This window comes from Hevea brasiliensis, chromosome 6, assembly GCF_030052815.1.
Source record: "Hevea brasiliensis isolate MT/VB/25A 57/8 chromosome 6, ASM3005281v1, whole genome shotgun sequence".
Taxonomy (NCBI): Eukaryota; Viridiplantae; Streptophyta; class Magnoliopsida; order Malpighiales; family Euphorbiaceae; genus Hevea; species Hevea brasiliensis.
Window position 1 is genome coordinate 100934942 of NC_079498.1, and position 27996 is coordinate 100962937.

At 31.9% G+C, this 27996-nt stretch overlaps 3 protein-coding genes and 1 non-coding gene across 5 annotated transcripts; 1 reads left to right on the plus strand and 3 right to left on the minus strand.

The window, feature by feature from the left end:
- Nucleotides 1-409: 409 nt before the first annotated feature.
- LOC110658990 (methyl-CpG-binding domain-containing protein 11) lies at nt 410-6279 on the minus strand. Its single transcript, XM_021816807.2, has 3 exons — nt 6193-6279; nt 6007-6076; nt 410-1666 (listed from the first exon to the last, which is right to left on the minus strand). Exons 2-3 carry the CDS (start codon nt 6067-6069, stop codon nt 719-721), a joined length of 1011 nt encoding a protein of 336 aa, XP_021672499.2. The 5' UTR covers nt 6070-6076; nt 6193-6279; the 3' UTR covers nt 410-718.
- An 8185-nt stretch (nt 6280-14464) lies between these two features.
- Nucleotides 14465-14571, plus strand: LOC131181140 (small nucleolar RNA R71). Its single transcript, XR_009149768.1, has one exon. It is a non-coding gene; the product is annotated as a small nucleolar RNA R71 (small nucleolar RNA).
- Nucleotides 14572-18901: 4330 nt separating this feature from the next.
- LOC110658999 (uncharacterized) lies at nt 18902-20501 on the minus strand. Its single transcript, XM_021816819.2, has 3 exons — nt 19739-20501; nt 19384-19556; nt 18902-19217 (listed from the first exon to the last, which is right to left on the minus strand). Exons 1-3 carry the CDS (start codon nt 20321-20323, stop codon nt 19070-19072), a joined length of 906 nt encoding a protein of 301 aa, XP_021672511.2. The 5' UTR covers nt 20324-20501; the 3' UTR covers nt 18902-19069.
- Nucleotides 20502-22540: 2039 nt separating this feature from the next.
- LOC110659010 (uncharacterized) lies at nt 22541-27911 on the minus strand. 2 transcript variants are annotated; one of them, XR_002495686.2, is made up of 3 exons: nt 27628-27911; nt 25984-26139; nt 22541-22775 (listed from the first exon to the last, which is right to left on the minus strand). XR_002495686.2 is itself a non-coding variant. In XM_021816836.2 (2 exons), exons 1-2 carry the CDS (start codon nt 27869-27871, stop codon nt 25988-25990), a joined length of 396 nt encoding a protein of 131 aa, XP_021672528.2. In that variant the 5' UTR covers nt 27872-27910; the 3' UTR covers nt 25771-25987. The 2 variants fall into 2 exon arrangements, 1 of the variants encoding a protein (XP_021672528.2); XM_021816836.2 differs by lacking the exon at nt 22541-22775 and having other exon boundaries at nt 25771-26139; nt 27628-27910.
- Nucleotides 27912-27996: the final 85 nt, after the last annotated feature.

The window sequence follows — 27996 nt, forward strand, 5'->3', positions numbered from 1 at the left end:
ATTAATAACCCAATTCAAAACTTAAATTTTAATTCAAATATGACTTTTTAAAGAAATAATTATATAAAATTATTTTAAGAATCGAGAATCAAACCGAAACCAAAGAAATGAGAAAAATACCGAATTGAAACCAAAACAATAAAGACCCAAACCAAAACAGTATCGAAATTTCAATTCGATTCTGATTCCTAATAAGACCTCAAACCAAATTAGAACCGCACACCCTAATGTCAAAGCTTCTAATGTACAAATATGGGCAAAATTACTTGATCTAAGTAACTTTGTAAGTTTCCATGCATTAATTCAGTCTCTACTTTGTAGCCTGCGTCCATCATACTAAAATCCCAGGGTTACAATGCCTAAACAGAAGATGTATGGCACATACGGTATACATGCCATAACAATAAAATAAAGCAGCAGCAAAAGCACATAATATTTATTTTAGTTGCTAACCATACATTTGAGAACAGTTCAGAAGTCTACAATCTTGAGTTCCTGCACAATGTAATAGAAGCTGAGGCAATACGACCTACTCTGAGGTGATATATAATTTACCTACATACATTAAAATCTAGCATCAACATACAATGACATCTAGCTGCGACGACACTAATGTTACAGACTTAAAGTCATCCCAGAAATCCAAGAAGTCACCAAACTAAAATAGGCAAGAGCTATGATAAGTGGACAACACATCATGGACAATAGTGCATTACATTCAGCAGCTCACAGGAGGAGCTGGATTTTGCAGGGCATCAATTTGCCCTGTTTGGCTGACCTTACCACTTTCTGTGATTTCCCCATCTGTAGTCTTCACTTTCCCGTCTACAGAGAAGTTACGCTCTGCATCATTCTCCTGTATATCTGGTTTTTCTGTGATCTCTACCTCAGATGCAGGGGCAGCTCCGTTAGCATTCTTTTTCTCTGCTCCCCCATTTGCTTCCACAGTCACAGCATCCGGTATATCCCTCTTGTCACCTGGGACAGTCTCTTTCTCCACCTCAGTTTGTGGCTCCTTTCCTGCAGAGCCTTCACCAGAAGCAGCTTCTTCGGCAGATTTGTTCTTCAATGCTGCCTCTGCATTTCCCTGCTTTTGAACTTCAATTGATTGCTGGGTATCCTCAGCTCCTTCATGATCATTCTTTCTTTCTTTTTCTTCACAAGCATCCTCTTGGATCTTCACATCCTTATTAACTTCCCCTTGAGTATCTTCTTCTATTTTGCTGTCAACATTCTTTGTCTGGCGAGCTTCTTCTTTATCTCCCTCCTGTATCTGATTGTCCTTGGCAACATCATTCTCTTTTCCTGCTTTTGAATTTTCCTTTTCAGCTCCCTCCGCATCTTGCATTTGGGTTTCTTTCTCACCTTCACCTTTTTCAGAGGCAGACTCTGTTTCCTTACTATCTTTCTTTGAACCTGATGATTTTCGGCTTCGCTTCTTTGGGGGCTCCTTATCGGGCGTTGGAGTTGCCTTGGCCTTCTCACTGATTCTTGCTGATCTCCTAGGCGTCTCACCAGTACCCCAATCAAACTCTGATATTGCAGGATTACCAGGATGTGATTTTAGGTAGTGCTCCAATTGTTTCCTGGTACTAATCTCTTCCCCAGTTGGAGCAATAAATATGATTTCACTCTTCCTTGGTGTACCTACTCTCTTTGGCAAGTACTGTAAAAGATCAGACAGAATATATATGTCATGGAACAATAATTATGCACAATAAACCACAATGTATAAGACCTGTCCATGTTCCTTTTATGTAATGTTGATTTAATATTTTAGTCAATAATATTCAGCAGACTCATATGATTCAATGAAACATAAAATATTTAGAGAAAAAGAATCCAATCGATAAATAACAGTAATGATAGAATGAAAAGTAGATAAAAAGATGCATGTCATTTCCTCAGCTACTTCCTGTAAGCATGATTATGCATGCAATCCTCAGATCAGATTATATTTATTTGACACAATGTTGTCAATATGAATGTGAATATATTGAAAAAAAAAAGTACACGATGAAGAAAAAAAAAAGGTATGCAACTATGCATAGAGTATGAATAGAACAAGAAAATGAGGGATAGTAGAGAAAAGGTTATAGAAAGCTACATGTGTATACAAATTACCCACATGAAAATTACAAAACAATAATTTTCTGTCTAAATTAAAGTCTGCTAATCTAGCACCATAGACATCATTAAATCATCATAATTAGCTCTAATTCCTATTTCTAGAGGGCTCATTTTTCTTGTGTGTTCTGTATCTATCCGTTTTTTTGTATGTGCTAGAGAATTGATTAAATGAACAAATTATTCATTACCAACAACCTTAAGCTTAGGCATCAGTGGTAATTCTTCAGGGTGGTTTTGTGTCCTCGTTTGAAGTACAACGTTGACCAGAAAGTGTTCAAGTTTTAATAGAAAAGTCCTCAAAAGTCAACAATAAAATCAAATGGAAAAGAACAGCCTTCCCCAAAACAAAAATTCCAGTAAAAAGACTAAAGTACATCTAAACCCCCATTATAAGGTACCCTGGTCAACAACATTTAGATTAAATACACCAAGTTTGAGAGTCATTCAATAAAAAACCTGATGGCAAGTAACTAATGATGCAATTGGTTCAACTTAAAGCTCCCTAGTACCTCAAATCTGCCCATTTGGATCCCAGCCCTATTTGCAGAACCATCAATTGTAAATAGGCCAAACGTCATAGCAATAATGGGTGTTTTTAACGAGCTCAGTTAATGCAAGTTCAAAACCTAGCATCTCCTAAATAAACAAGATTAGTAAGTTTAAGAATAACCAGGATGACAGACAAAACTCAATAAGGACCAGCAAAAAAGTATGCACTGCATGAAAATAGATGCATCTACCCAAGAAACCTCATGAATATTGCCTAAACTTACTTCCAAGTAACCCGAGTACAGTATTTAAAGACGCAGATGAAATGAGCTTTCAATTGACAATGGCTGCATGAAGGGGAGGGCATAACCTAGATGTCCTTATGCATCCTACATCATCCTACATATAAAATGTAATCCTTACATACAGGTGTAAACTTTATAAGCAAAATGTCAAGAAATTCTAGGTATCAACTCTAATATCACTTGACGCAGTGTGTAGTGCGAAAAAAGGATCGACACACTATCAAACCCTTGAAAATAAACAAGATCTAATCCAAGACCTTAAGATAAACAAGATTCAATCCAGAATCTAAGAATAAAAGTAAAAGCAAACATAGCTTTATGAAGAAGAAACCTTCATTGAATAATTTGGAAGACTTGTACATAATAAAAATATAATAAGTATTTATAGAGTTCTAAATCTTAATCTAAGTAGGAATGAATTAAAAAGTCCTAATCTAAATATGAAACATATTTAAAGACCTAGACTAAATAGGAAAAACATTTTAGCGTCCTGAATAAACTAAAAAATATAAATAACACCTATCTAGGAAATAAAGAATCCAATTAGAAATAGAAATTCTTGTTAAATTACGAAAACACAAGTCTTTGGGTCTGGTATGTATTTGCACACCGTGCCAGTTTTGGTATATTTGATATGCTAAGGGCAAAAAGAAAGGTGAGAAGGAAGAGGAGGGAAGAAGAGGGGAGAGTGATAAATTAGAGTTTTATTAGCTAACACTAAGAGCTTTCAAATCATCACGAGCTGAATCAACCACCAAGGGCCCTAAAATTAGAAAAATATTCAGACCTAGCCCGGGGACAGATAGTCCAAGCTATTTGATGAAGTCCAGATTAGAAACTAAATTTAGTAAAGCAGCCTAACTCATAAACCGCTGTATTAAAAGTTTAAAACACTAGTTAAATAGATCCCCTATCATAATTACATTAGCCATGTTGTCATAGCAATGCACTGACTATTCTATTCATTTCTAATCTAAAGCATTACCCCCCTTAACATGGAATTTTGTTTTTTTGGTAATTCCACTTGACTCCATATCTTTGCATCTAATATTTGTGCATTAGATGCTATCATATCAGAATTGTGATCAAATATGTGAAATGATAAGCATCAAGTGCAATAAATGTTCATGCACTAAAGAAAATAAATTTTGTTTTCCTGTTTCAAATGAAACGAACCAAATGATTATTTTGATGGATGCATCTAACGAAATTATTGAGAAGACTGGAATCAGTTCTAAGTGTGCAACAACCTACAAATTAGAACAATAAATTATGAAGATATTAGAAAATAGAGAAGCTAAAGCTGGCACAACTACATATTATAAGAGTTCACAAATCAATGATTCCAGCTCTTACATTCTTGTTTGAAAATTGGACTTTCAAAACTTCCTAGGAATAAGCGTAAAAATATAAAATGAGAAGGGAGCTCAAGAGAGTGAATTGCACTGGAGAGTGATATCCATATAAACTCTCTAGCAAAATACCTAGGAGTCATTGCACAAACCAAGAGATACCAAGTATGGAATTGGCTTTTTCTTCTCTTATATTATAAGGCTATCCATCTTCTTAAAGTTCCCCTTTCACATAAAACTAATTTCCTCTTCTGATATATGAAGCTAACCACAATCTATCCACCTTGGCATAAAAAGACTAGATATTGAAAAATAACTCTTTGATTGTCAATACTCACCTTCCCAGTGTTCCCTTCTCTTCTATTGCCTCTAAGGTTTAAATTACTAACAACCATACCATAACTTGCAGTTTTCAATTAAGAAATTAGTTGCAACATGTGTTGATTCCATTAAGATGGGCTAAACTAAATATTCACTCCCGTTAGGATCCAAAAAGGATCACAAGAAAGAAAAAGGAAACAGTAAGGGGAAAAATATAAAAAGGACATCCAATTCCAAAATCATGGTAAAGCTCCCAATTTTCAGATGTATAAATGGCTGAAGAAAAACTAGAAGCAAACAGATAAGATACACTAAATGAAAATATTCAAAAAAAAAAAAGAAAAATTAAAACCTTAAATTAAGTGAAAAATAAATGGAACTTAAATACACCAGAAAAATTACAAAAGTTATAGCCTGGGACTAAAACTGTTGAAGACAATAAGAAGATAAGTAAACAGTTAGTTTGATTTTATGTAACGGAAAGTAGGAAACTCAATCTCTTCTAGAGTCCATTAGACACCACATGAAAATAGAAGGAAATATCTCCTTCTTACATGTCTCTCTTATGAACAATATTAATGACCTATTATGGTTTGAATTGTAGAAGTTCAATTTATCATCTTGTTTCAAAATTTTGTTATTCTACACAATTACAAAATGTTTCTTCACTTTAATCTTGTTGAAAGCTCTGCTTGTGTGGCAAATACAAGAGTAAAACATTAAGCATCTTAATTAAAAGTGCAAGCTGACTTCACAAGAAATCCAATAATGGTGAGAACTTTCAAACAATTTAGTGGTTCAACCATCAGAATGTAGGCACACAATTGAAAAACCTCCCTTTTATTGCAAGCAAATAGCTTTTCTGAAAATGAAAGATGCAGAAAGGAAACCTTAACCTAATGGTGGAAAAAATAATGGGAATTGTATTTATCCAATGGAATTCATAGCAAACCTAAAACAATTTACCAAAAGCCCAATTTTGCAAGGAGGGAACAAAAAGTAAAATTGGGTAGTATAACCCTAACTACAACAACTACCAGTCTACCATCACCTAAAAGGTAATAGAACATGTCAAAAAAACCCTAAAAACAAAATTACTGCCAGAATAACGAATTTGCACAAAAACCCTAATCACAATAAATTCAAAATACCAAATATTAACGGTTACCAATTCCTAACCCAACTCTAAGAAAAAGAACATAACAAATTACGCAACCCCAAAAAATAATTTTATAAAAAAGTTTATTCTACAGTAACAAAAACCAAATTAATCCCACAAGCGAAAGGCAACACACAATTCAACCAAAAAAAGAAATTGTAAGCTATTGAAATGAACGTGTACATATAAAGAAAGAAAGAACGAAAGAAAGTTCAGAACTTTATAGAGAAAGAGAGAGAGAAAGACAAACCATTTTCTTCCAAGCAGGAGGAGCTGGCAGCTCAACAGAAATAACTTCCTCTTTAGCTTCCATTTTTCACCTGCAAAAACCAAGCCAAACCTTAAAAAGAAAACAATTTTCTACTCTGTTTTTCTCTCTCTTTCTGGTATTTATGTATGCGTGCTTGGTGTGTGCGGAGAAGAGAGGGACACAAACCGTTGAGACTCTGAGATATGTTTGTTGTCGTTGGTCGACGTCTCCCTCTCTTTTTCTTCTCTTTTTTTTTTTATATTATTATTATTATTATACAATTTCCCTCTGAAAAAACTGTCACATAATCTAGAAGGGCAGTGATTAGCTGTCCTTTACGATACGAACATATAATAATTGCTCCGTAATTAACATCATTTTCCTTTTCAATTTATGTTTACGTGTGATGGTATTTTCATACGTGTCAAACCTGCAGTGGATATTGCCAAAAGACAAAAGAAAAATTTACGATTTAATTTTTAAATTTATCTATTTTATATTTTAATTTTTATATTTTAAAAAATTAATTATTTAATTCCTAAATTTTAAATCATATAAGTCATAATATATATAATAAGTTAATTTTTTATAAATAAATAAAATTATTATAAATATTAAAATTAAAAAAATTAAATTATTTTATATATTAAAATTAAAAAATTAAATCATTTATTTTTAAAAATTAAAAAATTAAAATATAATATAATATAAAATTTAAATATTAAATAACTAATCTTTTAAATTTTAAAAATTAAAATATAATATAAAACAAAATTCATGAAGCAAATTGTAAATTCTCCAAAGAAAAATCCTTGCACTTCACGCCAGTAATTACATGGGAAAAATATTTTTTCCTCAAAACAAGATGAAATTTGATTTATTTTTTTGCTGGCCTTCACTCGCTCATGACTCATTTGAGCTCTTCATTATTCACATATGAATTTGTCTAAAATTGTTTTTTATCAGAATTATTTTTTCTTACTACATAAATAAAATATTGATATCAATCTCTATTCAAATTATATGAAAAAAATGAATAAATATTAAATTTAAATTACGTGAAATAAAATTTACACAACAATTATTAAAGCATAATATTAAAGACATGAATAAAAAAAGTGTTATCATTTCTCAAAAATTTATCATGATATTAGGAGATCAATCTAAAATATTTAGTTTCAGTTTGTTTCATGAAAAATAATTTATATATTAAAAATATTTTTTTAAAAAATATTTTTATAAAAAATATTTTTTGTAATTTTAAATTAATAATAAGACTTCATCTGTTTTATAAGAAAATATTTTATTATTATTAAAAAATATTTTCTTAAAAATATATATTTTTTATATTTTTTAATATTTAAAACACTAAAAATTAAGAGCCAAGCACAACACCTACTAAGATGTGATATTAGAGAGAATTCGATTTTAGAAGATGAAAAAAATTTAAAAATTAGAGTAAATGTTAGCTTTTTTATTTTTATGAAAGTTACATATTTGAAGCCACGTCATTGAAAGAAAAAGAAAAATAGCAAGGTAAAATCTAATCGGATAATGAAGTCACGCGCTACAAGGAATAAGCATTCGGAATGTAAAGAAGACGCGCTAGGATGAAAGGATAGGCTGAGGAGGGGGAAGTGGGGGTATAAAAATTTAAAAAAATTCAAATGGAAAGTGGAATTAGGTCCGCAACGGAAACGTGGGGGAGCGGCCTCACCGAGATAAATTAATAATGTAAAGACAGTTAAGTATAAAAAAATAATTATTATTTAAAAGAAATTATTTTTAATATATAAATAAAATAAAATTTTATAAAATTTATTTTAATTTAATTATTATTTTATAATTAATTTATTATTTCAAATAAAATTACATTATATAATCTATTGGCCTCACTCTCATCCATTGTCAGTTTTCTCACTTCCTTTTCCCTTTATCAATTTCATTGACAAACAGGCCTAAGCCCAAAAAGATGACTAAACAGTATTTGCCTTATTCTGTACTTAACATTTAATGTGTTGATATTAATTAAAATATTTTTTATTTATATTATTTAATAATATAATATTTATATTAATATATAAATATTAAAAAAGTGATTATAAAATTTTATTATTTTAATTTTTAAAAATTTTAAAAAAATTTAATTATAATAAAAAAATATAATATTATTATTTTTATATTTAATAAATTAATTTAATAATTATTTTTATTTAATATTTTTATTTTAAATTATTATATAAATAATTAACTATTAACTATTAATATTTAATAATTAATAAAATAATTCTGGGTGATAAAGGATTTAGCATGTACTTCATTTTGGGTGTCTACATGTGCTATGCACATGCAATTATACTTAGGGCTGTGTGTAGGTCAATTTGGCACGAATTTCCTGTGTTTCGTTAAATCAAACTAATAAATTCAATTTTAAATGCATTCAAATTGAAATATTTGAATTAATAAATTAAATTACTAAATTATATATATTTGATATTTATATTAAGCAGATTCAATTTTTATTAAATATTTTACATATATATATATATATATTATTATACACTAATTAAAAACTAAATATCAATTCAAATATATTATTTAATAAAATAAATAAAAATAAAAAATAAAATAAAAGTATACACGTGTTTTATATATATATATATGCAAAAGCATCGAAATTCCGAAATTTCAGAGTACAATCAACCGCATTGGCAGATTTATAAAATTTTTTAATTATTATATAATAATAAAAAATAAAATATTATCAAAAAATAATAAAATTATTTTCATGATAAATTAATTTTATTTAATTTATGTGTGTAGGAATACAAGTGTATCAAAAATATTAAAATTTCATATCAAAATATTAAAATTAAATTATGACACAAATAAAAATATAATAGTAATATTTTAATTTGTTTCTTCACAGTCCTATTCAAATATATTAATAATGTTATATTTAAGGAAAAAAAAATACCAATTAAAAATTTTTATTTAAATGATTTAAGCCTAAAATTAAAAGATTCCCAAGATATACATTAAAAAAAATTACCTTTTTCTTTTTCTTTCCTTTGTAATAAAAAATATATTATAATTTTTGGTCTAATTTTTTAAAATAATATTTGGTGGTTTGAAATCAGATTAAAACCACCGATTCACCGATTAAAAGTTGAAATTGCAACCACTTAGAACCAGTCCTAGGCGGTTTCCATTCTCCCAAACCAAACCAAAATCAGGTCGAACCACGGCTAAGCCTAGCATCAATTTGGAGCATTATAATCCTAACCAGTTTTGATTTGATTTTGAATGTCACGACCCAACTTATGGGTCGGACCGGCACTAGGACCTGGGCCAGCCTAAAGCCCCCGAGGCCCGTAGTAAGCCTAACTATTCCTCAATCCAACTCTAAGGCCCATTTGGGCCCAATTTCAAGAATTCAACCAGACAGAGTCCAGCCATAAAATGGACCTTTTAACGAAGAGTTTTTTTACTCACCCGAGCTGTAACACAATATATAATCAATTGGGGAACTCAACTCACCCTCCGCATACTCATAATAACATAAAGTCAAAGGGGAGCTCAGCTCCCTCATCCAGTCCAACATACATGCATATAATAAGTTTACAGGTCTAACATGGCAAATTATATTACAGACCCAAATCAAATAAATATTTAAAACACATGCGAAAATTCTAGGAGTTAACAGAATTACACAAACATTAATAAACGACCTGCGAAGAAGAAAAGCAGGTTAACTACAATAATAATCCTCCTGTAGCCTGGAAAAATAATGACATGAGTAAGCGTTCGACTCATAGAGTAAAATATTAATTTTAACCATAATTTCTATAGCTATCTAAAACTAATACACCCTGTAGAGTGAAGTGCATCATCGTCAATATTTTCACATCATAACAGCAAAAAGATAATTTGGAGCACTCACACACTCGATAAGTTCAAACCATAAATATATGGGAGCTGATCCCCTATACAACCCTCTTAATCTAACCTCTGCCAGCGAAGAACTCAAGCCGGACTTTCACTTAATAAACCAATACGGGGTCCCAACAAAGAACTCAAGCCGTGTCTACCCCGAAGGACCGGGTCTCAACGAAGATCTCAAGCCGTATCTACCCGTACTGTCCATATCCAACACTATACCACACGCACGCACACTGCTCTAAATCACCACAAACAATATCCATGGCACTTCAACATTTATAAATACAATGTAAAACATGCCTAAAGTTTAACTACATAGATATAAATATAAATATATATATATATATATATATATATATGTGATGCGTGGGCATGCTTGAACATATAATAATATTGAAATTACAATTAAAATTAATATTTTACTCACAGACTCAACAAAAGTCACTGTGGCGGCTGGGCGGAGGAGGAAGGCTGTCCCAGCTCACCTGACAGGTTTATTACAATTATTTAATAAATTTGACTCAATACAACGAAGAAAATATCAAAGATGTCCTAAGTCGTGCCGAAAATTCGGCAGAGTCTCTCATATACCTAGGACCTACCCAATCTGCAAAAAGCTTCAAAATACACTTTTATATCCGCCAATCACACAATCACAAAAATCACATCACAAGGCCCCTCCTGGGCCCACCCAAGCAGTCAACAATCACAATATGTAAAATTACAGTCTAGTCCTTATAGTTGACCTTTTTTGCAAAAACTATCCAAATAAGCTATAAAAATTATAAAACTTTGCCCCGTGGTCCTTAGCAATATTACTAAACTAATGCAAAAAGAATCATAATTTTCTGAGCTACCATGAATATTTTATGGATTTTTAATCCCATTCAAGCACTAGAAAATTACGAAAAAGTAAGATTTGGGTTTACCTACGCCGATTCCGACTCCAGGGACGCGCTCGGGACGTCTGACAACTGTGGGGTTGCTAAAATCTTGACCAAATTCCGAGACTTTTTCCGTAGCCTGCTATCTGGCTGAAAATTCACAGACTTGGGCAATTGTCAAATTTCCGCGAATTGAAGATACTTACACGAAACCCACAATACGGGGGTTAGTATATAATTTTTACGGAATTTTCTAAGCTCATTTAATTCTCAGAAAAACACTACGAAGTTTCGTGGGAACCACCAAAAAACGATGTCGAAAAATTTTGAAATTTATATTGCAGCAAAGCTCTGGACGAGTGGAGCGCTCTGATACTCTCGGTTTTATCGTGGGGTTCATGGTTTGCGAGAAATCTAGCCCAAAAGTCGAAGTGGGCTAAAACTTCCCGGACAAAAATTGGGCAAACCACTTGATGGATTTTAGTGTTCTTGGTGTCTATGAAAAGCTCTCGAGGTGTAGATGGTGTTTGACACAAGACCTTTCCTAATCAGTAGCCGGATCGGCCAGATTTCAGCTGGGAAATCGAAAAAGCGCGCTGCGCGTCGCGCTTCTTCGCGCATCGTTTTTGGCCTCCTGAAAGGCCGACCGGCGGTGGGGGAAGGCTGGGGCGGCTCGCCAGCGAGGTGGGGAGGGCTGGGTGGCTGTGGCGCGGCGTGGGAAGGAGGGAGGAGAGAGAAAACAGGAGAGAGAGGAAGAGAGGTCGGGAATGCGCACGGAGGAAGAAGAAGAAAAGAAAAGGCCGGTCCGATTCTATCGGTCCGATCCATTCCGGTTCGATCCGGTCAGTCCGATTCAAGATACAAAATTTTAAATTTTTACTATGTCTTGGGATCGAAAATGAGGCCCAAAAACTTCGAAAAAATTCTAGAAAACTCAGAAAAGTTCGTAGAGTCTAAATATATTTTTAGTTTTACCACGTGGTCTTTAAATTAATTTTTAAAAATCATCAAAGTTTTATATTTTCAAAAAATCGAACCTAATTTCTAAAATCCAAAAATTTTCAAATAATTTTCTAAAATTTAAATAAAATAAAATATTAATATTTACTCACAAAATAATAAATTTAAAAATTTGAGGTGTTACATTGAATTTAAACCAGATCCTTACCATATTAATCAGGACTAGAAAATGTTAAATAAAATAGTATTTTTTTTATTAAATAAAGGAAAAAGAATTTTCTTTTTAGGATTAATTGTAATGAAAAAAATTAAAACTTTTTCCAAAATTTTGTAATTATATATATTAAATCATTTTGATTTTAGTAATTTCTTCTAACTAAAAAAGAATTAAATGTGAAGCTATCCAATAATTAAAAATTAAAACTTTTATATTTTAATTATAATTATATGAGCTTCACGATTAAAGAAAAAAAAAATCCAATATTCTCGTTCTAATAAACTACCACATAACCATCTATAGCTTTTGATTATTGAATAAATTTATAATTAATTTTAAAATTGATATAAAATTATTAAGATTAAAAGAATCAGATATAATTATAAAAACTCAAAAAATTATTTTTTTTAGCAATTAAGCCTTATTTTACTAATTATATACTATTTTAATTTATTTATGGGTCAAATTTTAATTTAGATGAATGCTAGTGTAAAAGATTTGGATATAATTTGCTTAGGTATGTAAAGATAAATATTAATTACCTAACCTTGTTCTAAAATTCTATTTGATTAATTGACTTTCCATTAAAATTAGGTGCAACTATTCTAGAATAATGAAATTGGAGTTTGTTTAGTATTATAGTAAAATTTATAATTCTTTTATTAACAATTTAAACAAACAATTCAAAACAAATACAACATTCGTAATGAATAAGTGTTGAGTGTAATAATAAAAAAAATATTATTGAAAGAAATATTTACAAACTTTGAAAGAATTAATATTTTATAAATGATAAAATTTACATAAAAAAAACACTTTGATAAATTAAAAAATTCAGGCTTTACAGCATTAAAAAAGGAAAAATGGGATTCAAAGCCAATACCTGCTCCCACTATTTTCCCTCTTGTTTTCTAGAAAAAGATGGTCAAAATGAGAAAAGTCTGAAAGACAAAGGAAGACAATTATTTATGGGAAATTTTTATGACCGAGTTTATTATGAATTTAAAATATAGGATGTATAGTGAGATTTAAGATACAATATATATAACAGACTCGATGTAAATAAAAAATATTTATTATTCTAAATATTCAAATTTTATTTTTAAGTGGTTGCCTTAAACTTTTATACATTTTAAATTTACACCATAATGGTCCTTTACTACTTTCAGCTAATAGTTAGAAGTTACATGTATAGCACTCATTAAATCATAACCATTTTCATGCCAAATTATGAAAAAAAAATTAAATACTGTGAAAAAATAATAATTTATTCTTTATCAATAGCCTATTTTTCATATATGATTACTTAGTTTATCACTAAATTTCAATATGGTTATCAAATTAATTTCAATTTGTATTAACATTAATTAAGATCACAACTACCAAATTTTATAAAGATTTAAATAAATAAGTAAAAGTGTAGCATATATATAAAGGGTAATTTGTGAAGTTCAATTATGCATTTTTAAGTGAAATTTTCATTTATAAAATTTTTATTTTTGCTTTCTTTTTCATTTTTCTTGCTCTCAACTGAATTTTCTTCTTTTGTGCTCTCTTTTTCTTCTTTCTTGTTTTCACTCTCTTGACCAACTTTCTTACCACTTCTCAAGGTTACAACCTTACATTGTTCATAAGGGTTTTGTGGTTGGCTAGGTAGTTTGTCATAGGAATTGCTTCCCGATGAGCTTGCTTGTTGAGCCAATTGAGTTTCTAACATGCGGTTGTGAACTTGTAATTGATCCATAGTTTGTCTCATGTGTTGCATTTCTTCCTCCAATTTGCTATTCATCTTAATTTGTTCAGCAAAAAATTTCTCCATCATGCTTTCCAAGGTTGGCTTCGGTTCATGAGGTGGAAGGGATTGTTATGCTCTTACTTGATATCCAGGTTGTGGCTGCCTTGTGGGCTGAAATTGAGGGTGAAATTGAGGCCTATTTTGCTGCACATACTGTTGGTTATGAGCATAGTTTGAGCTTTGACCTTGTTGAGCAAAAGTTGCTTGTGGTCTCCATGTTGAGTTGTTCACATTAGAGCAAGCATTTCCCATAGGTTTCTGTTGATAACCTCCTGCATAAGCAGCTTGCTCCTGCAAATAATCATCACCATAAGAAGAGTAATCAACTCCACAACTTTGAGTTCCATCTGTGAAGGCAACTTGTTGCATAGTTGTAGGAGTTGAGGTTGTTGCCTTTGTGCAGAAATCACTAAGAAGCTGAGTCAACTGATCAAATCTTGCATTCATGTAGCTAACTGAGTCAAGTTCATAAATCCCAGCCTTCTTTGGCTCAAGTGCTCTAGGATTTCCCCATAAATGGGTGTTATGAGCAATCTTCTCTAATAAATCATAGCATTCTTCACTTGTCATTCTCATGAAGTCTCCTCCTGCTTGTGAATCAATTGTGTTTCCTATATCGAGTAACTGGTGTAGAAATTCTGAACAATCATCCATTTGGGTATTTCATGATGAGGACATTGCCTTTCAAGCTCCTTAAATCTCATCCAAGATTCATACAAAGTTTCATCATCTCTTGGTTTAAAAGCTACCATTAAATTTCTCAAATGAGTAGTCTTCCCAGGTGGGAAAATTTGAGATAGAAAAGCTTGAGATAGCTGCTCCCAAGTAGCTATAATAGCTTGTGAAAGTGAGTCATACCACTCCAATGCTGAATCCCGAAGAGAAAATGGAAATAAGGTGAGCCGAATAACTTCATCTGAAACTCCAGGTTGTCTTTGTGTGCCACATATCATCAAAAATTTCTTCAAATGAGAATGAGGATTTTCAAGTGGACTACCTCCAAATTGTGAATTCTGAACCATTTGAATGAGACCAGTCTTTAACTCAAATTGATTAGCTCCAATGATAGGTCTGTTATCTCTCACATCTGCACATCTAGGAAAAGCATAATCCAACATGGATCTTCTTTGAGGATCATTTTGATTAACCACTTCATTTTGCCCGTTTTGCTCATTTCCTCCATTGTTTCCACCAATAGCTCTATTTTGATTCTCCATATTTTCAATTGTCTCCTCTTGCTCAAATCTTTGTTATTCTTCTTTTTCTGCTTCCTTTCTTCTCTTGTACTCCTTTTTGTTGGCTCGACAGAATTTTTCAATTTCTGGGTTGAACAACAATTCAGTATCACTTGTGCTTTTCGATCGTCTCATAAACAAGAAAAGTACCTGAAAAACACAAGGAACAATAGTGAAAATAAAAGAAAATAAAAATTCTAATCAGCTTAAAACAATTAAAATCCAACTTAAAAACAAACAATTCCCCGGCAACGGCGCCAAAAACTTGATACGGTGTATCCGCAAGTGCACGGGTCACAGTAGTATAGTTTTAAAAAATGATATCGATCCCACAGGGAATTGTGCTTAAATTGGAAATAAAGGTATAAGCTAATTAGAATGACAAAATTTAAAAGATATTAAAAATGAAATCTAAAAATTAAAATTGGTATTTGAGGAATTTAAGCTAAATCAAACAATTAACTAAAATTAATTAAACTAGATTACCAAAATTTAATTTGAAATTTCTATTTATGAAATTGAGAGGAATTAAATCTAAATTCAATAAAAATTAAAATGATTCTAGAGATTGGATTTTTCAATATTGTTTGCATGTGGTTTATCCCTAATTTAGCCAAACACATGAGAATTGCAATTTTGAGGGAAATCAATTCTTAAATTTTTGAAACCTTTTTCAAGCATTTCAAAGTTGGTTTTCATTAAATCAAATCCTGTTTTCACGGTATTTCAAACCTAACAAAAACTCAATTAATGCTCTAATTGATTTTGGAAAGTCCCCTTAATTCTCTTAGCTTATCTCTAACACCAAGAAAATAAAGTTTATTACAAGATTATCTATCCCTAATATTCACTTTTCAGTCCATCTATTAAGGATTAAAGCTTAACTTAATGAGGGCCCATTCATCAAGCAAGGCAACAAGCTCACAAGCAATAAATCAAAATGTAACAAATCCCATTTAAATGGCTAAATCAGTTCAAAACCACAATACAAATCAATATTTACAAACCCATCTCTAGAATCTCAAACAACTACTCACTATTCATAGTTTTAAGACAAACCCAAATGTATAAATGAAGAAATAATGGAAATGTAAGCTAAGGGGTAGAAAAATCTGTAAAATGCGTATGATCTCGCAGAAAAGTGCGTAAACGTGATCCTTTGCCGGGCTGGAAAATGCAGAACGAGCTCCTCTCTTTCTCTCTTTCTATCCTTCCAAAAATGCCTCACTTGCTCTCTATGGAAAGAAAATGATAAAATGAGACTTTATATAGATGAGGGGACTGCCCTAGAATGGGTAAAAGGGGGAATGTTCCAGAGAAAGTGAGGTAAAAAGCTAGAGTAACGGAAATGCCACGTCAACCATTTCCAGTAAAAATGACATAAGCTGAGTCAGTTGTGTCGTTGGTTGTGTCGCGGGTTGTGTAGCTCTCGGCGTGAATATCTGACGATCGACACAACCTGCGACATAAGCTAGTTCGGTTGTCACAGTTGTGTCGCTCGGCCATTTTTTACTCAACTTCAAAATTTTTTGCAATTCGACTTTAATCTCCTCCAAATGGCTACTCTGATCAAAATACATCAAATTTCTCCAAATTTAATCTACAAAACAAATAAATTCCAAAAATTAAACTAAGAAAAGTGAAAATTGTAAAATTGACTAAATATATACTAATATCTATAATAATGGCTATGAACAAAGATAAATTATGTGTAAAAATTACATCTAAATAATGATCTAAAATGCATGCATCAAATGTAAATCTTGAGTTGTAAGAGCAGATGTGCAACCATGTAGATGAATCTTTCTTGGAAGTCACAATCTAGACTACCATATTCTTAGTTCCTTGGTCCATCGTCCTAAGGATTGTTTGTTTTCATCACTAGGAAGAGGGGACGTTATATATTGGATATCGCAAACATGCTTAGGTCTAGGAAGACCTTCATTCACTTTCACTCCAAATTATATGATAGGCCCATTAACCATTTAGGATATTTTTTGCTTAAAATTTAGTTTATTATGAATTTAAAAAATAAAATATATGATGGAAATTATCTATTAAATTCATTAAATATATGAATTTGATATATTTTGAGTCCATAATCTAGGCAAAAATTTTATATATATATATATATATATATATATATATTCCCATATTATGTCTTCCATTTAATTAGAAAAATCAATACTTAAGTGATTTAGAAAAAAATAAAAGAATTAATACTCAACATGAATACCTAATATTCTATCAAATGTCTAATTTTTAATAAATGTATCAATAATGTTTGAAATATTTTTATATATTTAACAATTTAATATTTAATTTTTTTTATATCAATCAAGTATTTAAAATAAAAATTATTTCAATTAAATATATTTAACTAAATTTACTAATTAAAAAAATTACAATTAACCATTTTACCTCTATAAACAATATTACTCCTCACCTCATTTATATCTTTTTATTTCTTTCTATATTTCATTTTTCTTTTTTAATAAAATTTAATTTTCTTCGTCCTTTCTGTATCAAAATAAAAAATATATATATATAAACTTGTTTTGATAAAAAATATAAGAAACAAAAAAAAATCAAATGATGATTCTTAGTGCAATAATTAATCCCTAATTTAACATTTTTTTTTATTTTGATGCAGAAAAGAAGAGTAAAAAAATTACTTTGTTCAGAAAAAAAAAAAGAAAAATTATAATAGAAAAAGAATATAAAGAAGTAAAAGAGATAAATGAGGTAGAAGAATAAGAATGATAATGTTTGTAGGGATAAAATGATCTATTTTAGGTTTTCACAGAGTAAATTCAGCCAAATAAAAATTTAATTAAAACAAAATTATCCATTTAAACACTTATTAATAAAAAAAAATCTAGACATTAACTTGTTAAATTTAAAAAAATTCAAACAGCTGGAAGATATTCATCCCTATTGCAATTACAATAGAAAAGGGACAAAAAAAATATATGCAAAATCAAATTAATATTTGGAGAGATTAGATTGCTTCCATTGCAAAGCAATTAAATATTAGCTAGAATTGATCTGGGGATGATCATCCTTATCCATTTTCTAATTTAATTACTCCAAACTTGACTTTATGAGATTGCTAATTCAATTAATCTCTAGAGATGATGTGGGGTATGATGTTGCTTTCACTTTTATGTAAAGGACAAAAGAAAAAGAGGCATCCTCTGGTTTTGCACTTTTTATCTTGTTTAGCTCTGAGGATGCCAATGGTTGGTATGCATGAAGTTGGAATAAAATAAGAAAAAATTTTGTGGTCTTGGAGTTGCAATGTTAAAATATCTTTAATAATATGCATTAAGTTAAAATTTTATAATTATGAAAATGATTTTAATATTATTAAACCAAAATTTTATTAGTATCTGCTTGTCTTTGCTTGTATTGATGATGATCAAGGTGTTTACGGAGCAAATGGCAAAATCATTTGATAAAGAACCAAAAGAAATTATGGAATTAATAATTGCTTGAAATGCATGTTTTCATTGCATACATATCCAGCCTATATTGGTGGTTTTGTAATAATTTATGGTAAAGCTATGTGCTCCTTCAAGATTGTTTGTATTATAAGTTTGACAAATGATCTTTGGCAAGTTCCTGTTTATTTCATTGATGCTCTCTCTCCTCTTTTATCACAAGCAGTCTACAAGCCATGATAACAAAAGCTTTTTGACCGTTGCTTAGAAAAATTTACGGATATTTGAACCAATCCAACCTTAAAGATAAATAATTTCAACTTTCTTGTGAACTGGAAGAGGAGCACATTCTTTGAGGTCTTCCTACCGATTGGTTTACTTCTAAAATAGAATCTTGAGGTTCAGATATGCATAGATGATTCGACAGAAAGTCAAGATTTACTTTCACTTCTCTTATTGACAATAAAAAAACAAGTTACAGTTAAAAATAAAGCAGGGAAAAAGTTAATTCTTAGATGGTAATATATTACCAAGTTATTCTAGACAAAAGCATAAAAGTACTCTCCTTATAATTTATATAGGGGAGACTAGGAAGCTGCAGCTAAAGGGGGATCGTGGGGAGAGCAATGGAAGAAACTGGGTGGAGATATATTATCTTGTTGCTCATCTTCATATTCTTTTTCATTTTCTTCTTCAGCATCCCAAAGAAATCTAGCATATGAAGCTCGGACATAGCTGCAAGAATGGAATATTTAAAAATAATAATAATAAAAGAAAAGAAAACAGGAGGAAATGAATTAGTTTCAGTACTACAAGTTCTTGAATCTTTAATTTTGGAATATCAATTGAATTAAACCCACTTTAAATTGGAAAAATCATGTCAAAGTTGGATTTGCCATACCAGTCCTCTGGGGCAGTTTTAACAGCTTGATCAAAGTAGCTCTCAGCTCTCTGAGCATCCTTTTCTTTTTGCCATATTAGATCAGCATATATTGACAAAATATTCCCATCACTTGGATTTGCCAAAATTGCTCTCCCACAGAACTCTTCTGCTTTAGCAAAATCTCCTCTAACCTAAAACCAAAAGATTAAATGAATGACAAACTCAATCAAGCAAGGATAATAATCTCTTGTTTGATGGTTAATTTGACTTAACTGAGTTGAGAATTCTATAGCTTGGTTAAGTTATAAATAGTTAATATTCTGAACTTGTTGACAAATATGAAGTTGTTATGAACAGTTCAGATCTTATATACCTCTTTCAGGAATTTAGCATAGTTTCCAAGGAGAAGTGCATTGCCAGGATCAGCTGAAATCATCTTCTGGTAATAAGCATCAGTATTGTCATTCCCATAAAACTCTGACCCACCATTACCATCTCCACCATCCGATCTTCTACCTCCACTACCACCACCACAAATTCCTCCACCACCTTCACTCCCCATTCCGCCACCCACTACTAGTGTCTGCAACCCACACCTCTTCTTCTCATCATCATCATCATTCATCACTTCCTCTCCCAACCCAGAACTTGAAAAGAGTCTTTGGAGTCTTGAATCGGGTTGTACTTGTTTCTCTTCCTCATCACTATTTTTCTTGCATTGCTGTTTAGTGCTGTGAGGAGGTCTTATAGGTGAGCCCTTCTGGGGTTTTTGGAGATTGGCTTCTTGCTGCAAAGTTTGGGTTGTGACTTTCTTGGTTGGATCATCAGGTTGAGAGTAAAACGAAACTGATTTGGTTCTTTGAAGGATCTGAAACTCTGGCTCTGGTGAGGAGTCCTTGTAGCAGGGAAGCCAAGAGTCCAAGATTGGTGTTGAAGAGCTCCTTAAAAGCATGCTCATGGAGAAGTGCTATTGAAAGTGAGGATAATAAAAATGGCTTTTAGGAGGGAATTATTATAGAAGAAAGTTTCTACTTTTCAGAGGGATATTTTAGCAATTGAAAGGAAATATCTGCACTTTAAGGGGCAGAGCTGAAGAGCATTTTATGTTTTTATGGAAGATTAAAGAACCGTGGTAAATGATAAAATCTCAGCCGTTGATGATGTTGTGATAAACGACAATGGTACAACGTACTCCATTATGCGGTGTCCTTGCAAAAGAAGCCCACGGGCGAAGGAAATTTTACACATAAGACTAGGGCCTGTAAGGCATGGACACGTTGAGCAAGGGACACGTGACTTGGGTCTACCACGTTATGTGTTTAGATGGGATAGATTGCTCTTAGTGGGAAGAATGGACGGCTCATAAAAGCTTCCTGGAAGGGAAATAAAGTAGCTTCATTGTCATCTTAGCTTTGCTATCTCGTCTTCCAAACCATTTTAGACACGTACCAGGATTATAAAAGAGACCCATAAGGACCAAGACGCAGCAGAAGAAGATAATAATTGACATAAATTGTCCGTTTTCATTTTTGGGTTTGTGGGCTAATGATCAGACATATGGAATATATATTTTTTTAGTAGGAAAATAAGAGGATGAGATTCAAAATTGAGTCTGTCATAATACGCATTAAGTTATTGAATTAAATCAGAGTTAAGCTGATGATATGAAACAATACAGGAAGGGCAGGGGTTTTTTTGGGAGATACGAATTCGATTATAATTTAAATTACTCTGTTGGTCATATGAGTCAATATTTGACTCTAATATTATGGATAGGAATGGTGCTCATAGAATTGATCATCTGTCGAATGATATATGTTAAAGAGATGCATTGCGAAGCATTTGTCTCCGCCTGCAACACGTGAAATATGAGACTCTTTTTACTATCAGCAAACACTTTTGACAGAAATGGTGACGCGTGATTTTAAAATCTCTTAGATTAAATGTGCTCAGGGTGGAGTAATGTAAGAATGAGTGACCTAAGAGAAGCTGTTAAAAGAAATATGCGTGCCTCCACCATTGTTTTGAGACCTAGTCTGGTCCGGCTGATCAAATTGAAAAAGCCGTGAATCAGCCTTTTAAACAGTTAGTATTAAAACCAGTAAAAACTTGTCGGACTGGTCTCGTACTCAGTCACCTGTTCAACCATCACAGATTTAAGGGGTCAAATGGGTCTCCACAAATTTGTTTTACGTCGTCGTCTTTTATCAAATCACAAGCTTCTAAAAGACTGCAAAAAGCAGCTTGTACCTCTCTCTACTCGGAACTTTAATTTATTTGCTCCAAACTCTTTAATTGTATCACTAATCTGATCGATTCTTATCAATAAATCTTCAAATTTTTTCAATTAAACGACGAGCTAGTGTTTTTACAAATTAAATTTTGATTATTTCTTGATAAGTTTTTTGGTTCTACTCGGAGGTTTTAGATGCATTTGTATGCTTATTTAGGTTATTGAATCTCTTGCTAAGATTTTTTTTTTTTTTTTTCAACGGCCTTTTAGAAGGCTTAGAGAATTAATCATGCACCCCACTGGTGTTTACAATACATTTGCAGTTGGTGACTCTGGTGTTTGGGTTGGAAAGCCTTGTACACTTGTTACCAGACCCTTCAATATTCCACACTTCAACATGTTTCTGTTAATCTCGGCAGATTTATCTACTGTGTGGTTATAAAACAACAAAATTAGCACCGAGATACTGTTAATTGTATACTTTAGTGTCACTCGATTACCTGATCATTACCGATATGGAATTATTCTGTTGGGGAAGATTTAACAATATTTTTTGCTAGCCTGCCTATCCCGATAAGACTAATGGCCAATGGCATTACATCCAGTGACATCCTATCCTCTCCACAGGAAGAGTATGGGCTTACTTATCCTCTATATATCTGGCTGGGTTGACCCTTTTCTTCAAGCTTAAGTAGGTTAAACCCTTTCGTCTCATCAAAAGAATTACCCCTCTAGACTTCTAGGGGAACTTCCAATCTACAACAGGTAAATCCACTCGAAATAGAGAAAATCCCAGGCCTAAGTCATTCATAATGGTACATGCTGCAGCAACTCTTACTGAAATATGTTTTACTAGCAATTGCAGTCACTGTGATCTTCATTAGAAGTTGAAACAAAGGACTCGAAACTGGGAAACCAAAAAAATTTACGTCAGGCAACATGGAGGAGAATTTTCTTCCTTACAAGAAGCAAAAGATGGATTTAAACATATAACAGCCCATGATGAGACACTTCCCAGCTTCTAGGCTACTAACCCTTACATTCAAAATTCATTAGAATCTTCTGACAGTGATCCCAACTCAAACTATACTCTTATGATAACTTCCTCTCATTTTGAATCCATTCCAATGTTGGCAGCTTTAACTTTTCAATTGGATTTGGTTTTAGTTTTGAGATCCTGCAAAACTAATAATGTCAATGAGGAGATACTGGAAAGGTTAAAATCTCAAACTAAAAAGTTAAAATCACAGTTAGCTGTAACACAGTATTTTTTTTTTTTTTTTTTCAAGATAGAAGATTTCATTCATATAATAAACTCAAACTGCTCATACATCTATATTCATTTTAAAAAGTTAAGAAAAAGATACCCTTATAAAGATCTGGAAATAGAAAAACAGTTTTTTTTTTAATCTAGTTTTGTATATACAGATGTTTTATACAGGTGAAAAATGTGTTAATCTTCAAGTAGATTGATCCAAAAGTTCTCTACAATTAGTAAACTAGTGGTATTACATAAGTTCACTTTGATATTTGTTTCAAAATCACCTTATCCACTATGTAAGCTAAGATAAGGATTTTCAAGTAAATATAAAGATAACTCTTCTTCTAAATTTAGAAATTATATAAAAAAGGATAGAAATAAAAGCCATATATGACTATCTCCACCAACAAGAGAGAAAACGACGTAAATCCATGAAAAAAAAAAGCAAAAATCTGAAACGACTATCTTTATTAACCAAAAAAATAATTGAAATTCAAAGAAAAGGAATAGCAAAAGGCCACCGTCGGCCAAAGAAAGGCCAACAGCAATCCTTAGCAAATTGCAAAGAGAGCTGCTTGCAGAGGAAGTAGCTATATCGTACACCACTTAGCTCGATATAAAGATAAACAAAAAGTACAATTAATTGGTAGGCCAATTCAAAATGCAGCACATGAATCATATCAATTTAGTTCGTAATTCTTACAGTTAGTATAATTCCTAAATTTTTTATTATTTTTTATAATTTTTTATAATACATATATTTTACAAGATTAGTATTAATAAAAAGTCTAAAAAATTTATTATTCATTTAATATACTATTAAAATTTTTTATCCTGATCCCTTGGCTTTGTCTCCTTGGCTCTTTCCTTCCCGAGAATTTCTAAAGCCAACTCATAAATGGCAAAGATGTTTCTCTAAGTTTCTTTCCTGATTCCAATCCATGGACAGGACGACACCTACAATTGTTCAAATTCCCACCCGAGATGAATTAGTAAAACTCATTCCAATGAAATGGCTTACTAATTATGAAAAGCTCCATAATAACTCCCATTCTATTCAGGCCATAGATCCTTATTTCCACCGACAATTAAATGGAACTGTTAAGACAGTTTTCAAGGCTTCTGAAAGTTCTTCAAAAACACTAGAGATCTTTCATTCTCATATGATCTCTCATGTAACAGAAAAAAAAAATAAAATTCCAATCCATTCTTTTCAAACTGACAGTACTTCCATTTACATTGATAAGATTAGAAGGCACTTCATATGGAAAACTCCTGGATTTGGCATGTGTGATCCAGGATGTGATTGTGAACAATGGGACTAAGAAGATAACTATTGTCACCACGGATGGAAGAAAATAAAAAAGCCTCTTTCCTCTTGCAAACAATATAAACCCAGAAGAGATTATTCTCCAAACTCTCATAATGGATAATTCATCATTTCCAAAGATTCTTGATTTCAAAAATAAGAGTCTTCCTAAACCACAATTACTAAGACTAAAGGATTGGTTTTTCAAGTATAAATATATAGTCCAACATATCAAGGGACATGCTATAATTGAAACTATTACTACCTTATATGATGGAAGTATAGTGCTTATTTTCTTTACAATGAACTCTTAATTGAAATTTAATAATATAAATTATCAAATTTATTATTATTATTATTATTATTATTATTATTATTATTATTATTATTATTACACATTCACAATAAATGAATTACACATTCAATTTATTGAAATTTAAATAATTTATTGTTATTCTAGACAATTGTCAATGGATGACCTAGTAAAGTTTATTCCTATAAAATGTCTTCATTATTTATAAAAAGTTTCATAACAATTCTCATTTAGTTCAGACATCAAATCCAGCAATTCAGTTTTTCCCTAACAGGCTGATGGAACCATCTAAACAGTTTTTAAAAATCTTGAAAGTTCTTATGAGACTCCGGCTATTTTCCATTCCTAATTGATCTCTCCTGTCCTACCACAGTATCTTCATTAGATACTAGAGTTGTTACATTTTTAAAATTCTTTCTAAAAACAGCTATACCTTTAATGTTAAATAAGCAGTTAACTCTCTTACGTAACCCCACTAAGCATAGACTTAAGAAAGTTATTCTGCTCTCTTCTTTTTCTAGTTTCATGCTTCCACTCTTCTGCTTCTACACCTGAATTGCTGCTCTCTTTTTCTGCCTTTCTTTTTTTTTTTGAGCTATTAGATTGCTCATTTTGGCGACCTTAGTTGTGTCTAGTGAATTGTGACTGAACGAACCAAATTGTCTAACACGGTGGTCCAGCGAATCTTTGATAACTATGGGAAGGGGAGAGAAGACTGAATGTGATTTTACAGGAGACTAGAATGGTTTTTACAGAAGACTGTATAGAAGACTGTATATATTTGTGCCTACTGGTTTTATTCTTGTGCTGGTTAAGCTCTGAAGTGAAGCCATTTCCAAACAAAGATGAAGGACCTAAATAATATTCCACCTACACCAAGAATTAAATCTCTAAGCGAGGAAATAATAGGGATGCCTTTTCATGAGAGATAATGAACCATATCAGTATGGCTAATCCTATATTGTTATCTTGGAGAAACATTACCAGAATTTAAGATCCATGAAAGAGAAATTCATATTCTTTAAAACATCAACTAACAGTAAACCTCTAAATAATCTATACATCATACTCAAGTTGATGTTAACTTTCAAAGTCATTTGCCATGAAAAAAAATGCTTTACATCTCATATTAATATATCTCAATATTCCAATTTTTGGCACAAATACTACCATAAACATTCAATGGGCATAACTACAAGTCTACAACAGATGTTTTACAGTTTTAGTTCCTTCCTAGAGTTGCGAGAAAAACAATCAGCATCAGTGGAACAAACAAACTCCCACAACAATTGAAAACAATCTCCCTCTATATTTAATTATGCAATGTGAACATTTCAATTTAAATTGAATTATTGGAAGTTTCCTAATTCAATTTTACAGACAAAATGAATGTGAACAGGGCTATGAAAAACACCTATATGGACAACAATGTATATTGCCCCATGTATATAACCTAATACTATTCCCTCAAAGACATTATTATATACAAATTAAATGCTTACTATGTCATCTTCTAAATAGAGATCCTTTGTTTGGTCTACCTCTGCCATTGTTCCTTCCATCCCATGCAGAAGACCAGAAGAAGAGAGACATCCAGAAAAGAACAGCTAAGAAGATCTGAACACGGTCCTGAAGCCTAGAGAAACTTGCAAAAATGCCTGCATAAGGATTTTATATATATATATATATATATATATATATATAAGCGCCCAGCTAAAAAACCCAATTTCAGAGCATTTGAATGGTAATCAACTTAATTTCACTTTCTTCTCAAGATTCAAAAGAGACAAAAGCAGACCAAGTTTACTAACCTAGAGTTATACAACCAAACAATTACCAAAAGAATCAATAACAAGTACATCAAACAACAGCAAACGTAAACCAAAAACATAGTTTACCAATTTTGTTGAAAATAGCAAAATTCAGTGATGATTAATTCTCATAAATTAAGCTGGCCAAACACACACACACACACACACACACACAAAGTTAGTTCACTACACGATGAGAACACAGAAATATGATACGACTAAGCCAGTTCTAATATTCAGAACTGAATTCAAATCAGAAAGAAATTTGATTTAAGAGATTTTAATCAGTTATTAATGATTTTACGGTGGCTGAAGTTCCACCAACCAACCACTATTAAGGCCAGCAAAGGATCTGGGAGTAGGGTTTGCAAGGATATAGAAGTAAATGACTATTCAGTGTTGCAATTAGGTTTAATAAAGAATACAGGGTGAGTTGAAAGGGTTCTGTGAACAGATCATGGCTGCAGTACAAAATATAGTGCTCGGCACCAATCCTAGCGTTCTATCGTTTAATTAAGAACTACCGCAATCACAATGCGAGGTGACTATATATAACCACTATGAATACCAGGTCTCCGTTGGGAAAACCTCAAGTACAAATTTACTTGCTATTCTTGAGAGCAAAGCTTAAGCAGTAAGCACTGCTATCTAGTCAGAGATGCTAATTTACAGTCTATGTAAGACCCATGATCCATGAAGCTTCATAGCGCCACCAAAACCATATTCTGCCACTGCCAGTGTCGCTTGTCGTTTATCTCCATGATCCCACTACCCCACTCTCTTCTTCTTTCCTTTTAACTCAGTTATACATGCAATACCTGGTCTAAATCCCATGCATGCATTTCGGATTTGCCCAAAATTAGCTCATTGATATCTTTCTCTTCTCATTAGAAATAATGAATAAAGCTCGTAAATGCAACGAAGTCCTCAAATTACTCATTTAATTTTCATACCGAAAATTCTTTTGAGTGAGAACTCCTCTCCACAAAACTTTGTGTTATCTCGAACCATGAGGTCTGAGAAGTTAAAATCGAAACTTCTCAATCTTAAGCTAGCCAGTTTTACCCAGCATGAGTATGTATAAGACTATCCCAATTAGCGAGCAAACCCTCGGGGTTCCATTAATTAATCGCTATTTTGGAATACAATTGGACCGCTTTTGCACTGCAAAACATCAATTTTCCAAATAATTTCAAAATTGTTAAAAGCGCATGAACGTATTTTATATATTCAGGAATGAATTCAATGATAAAATTATCAACTCAACAACGCGGATACTTGGCAACTTGGAACATAACTATAATCGATTAAACAGGATGTTCTTAGAATTTGAACCTTTGGGCCGAACAAGGTCCTTTTCGGGAGGCGGGTCGGACTCTGGAGGCGGCTGGGGGGATAACGCAGCGTGGAGACAGCAGAGGCGTGCATTGGGATTGGAGCGAAGAACGAACGAGAGGTGGGGATTAATGGGGAGAGGAAGAGAAGGGAGAGACTGAAAATTTTTGGCATCGAACTTTGGAAATGCTTGTGGCGGTGGGGGCGCTGAGCTTGATGTGGTTGCCGGAGAGAGAACTGACATTTTTGAGGAAATGAGAAGAAAATTGAAGTTCTTCTGGAAGTTATGGTTTCGTCTATATTATATGATTAAAATTAATTTGTTAAAAATTTCGTACTATGTTTTATTAAATAATTAATTATAAAAAA

What these genes read in the sequence shown, in the direction of transcription:
- LOC110658990 (XM_021816807.2), bottom strand. Translation starts at nt 6,069, where the DNA reads ATGGAAGCTAAAGAGGAAGTTATTTCTGTTGAGCTGCCAGCTCCTCCT. An exon ending in CTCCTGCTTGGAAGAAAATG is followed by an intron (nt 1,667 to 6,006) that starts GTTTGTCTTTCT and finishes GATCTTTTACAG; the next exon opens with TACTTGCCAAAGAGAGTAGG.
- LOC110658999 (XM_021816819.2), bottom strand. Translation starts at nt 20,323, where the DNA reads ATGAGCATGCTTTTAAGGAGCTCTTCAACACCAATCTTGGACTCTTGG. An exon ending in ATGCTAAATTCCTGAAAGAG is followed by an intron (nt 19,557 to 19,738) that starts GTATATAAGATC and finishes TTTTGGTTTTAG; the next exon opens with GTTAGAGGAGATTTTGCTAA. An exon ending in AAAACTGCCCCAGAGGACTG is followed by an intron (nt 19,218 to 19,383) that starts GTATGGCAAATC and finishes CCATTCTTGCAG; the next exon opens with CTATGTCCGAGCTTCATATG.
- LOC110659010 (XM_021816836.2), bottom strand. Translation starts at nt 27,871, where the DNA reads ATGTCAGTTCTCTCTCCGGCAACCACATCAAGCTCAGCGCCCCCACCG. An exon ending in GGACCTTGTTCGGCCCAAAG is followed by an intron (nt 26,140 to 27,627) that starts GTTCAAATTCTA and finishes ATCCTTATGCAG; the next exon opens with GCATTTTTGCAAGTTTCTCT.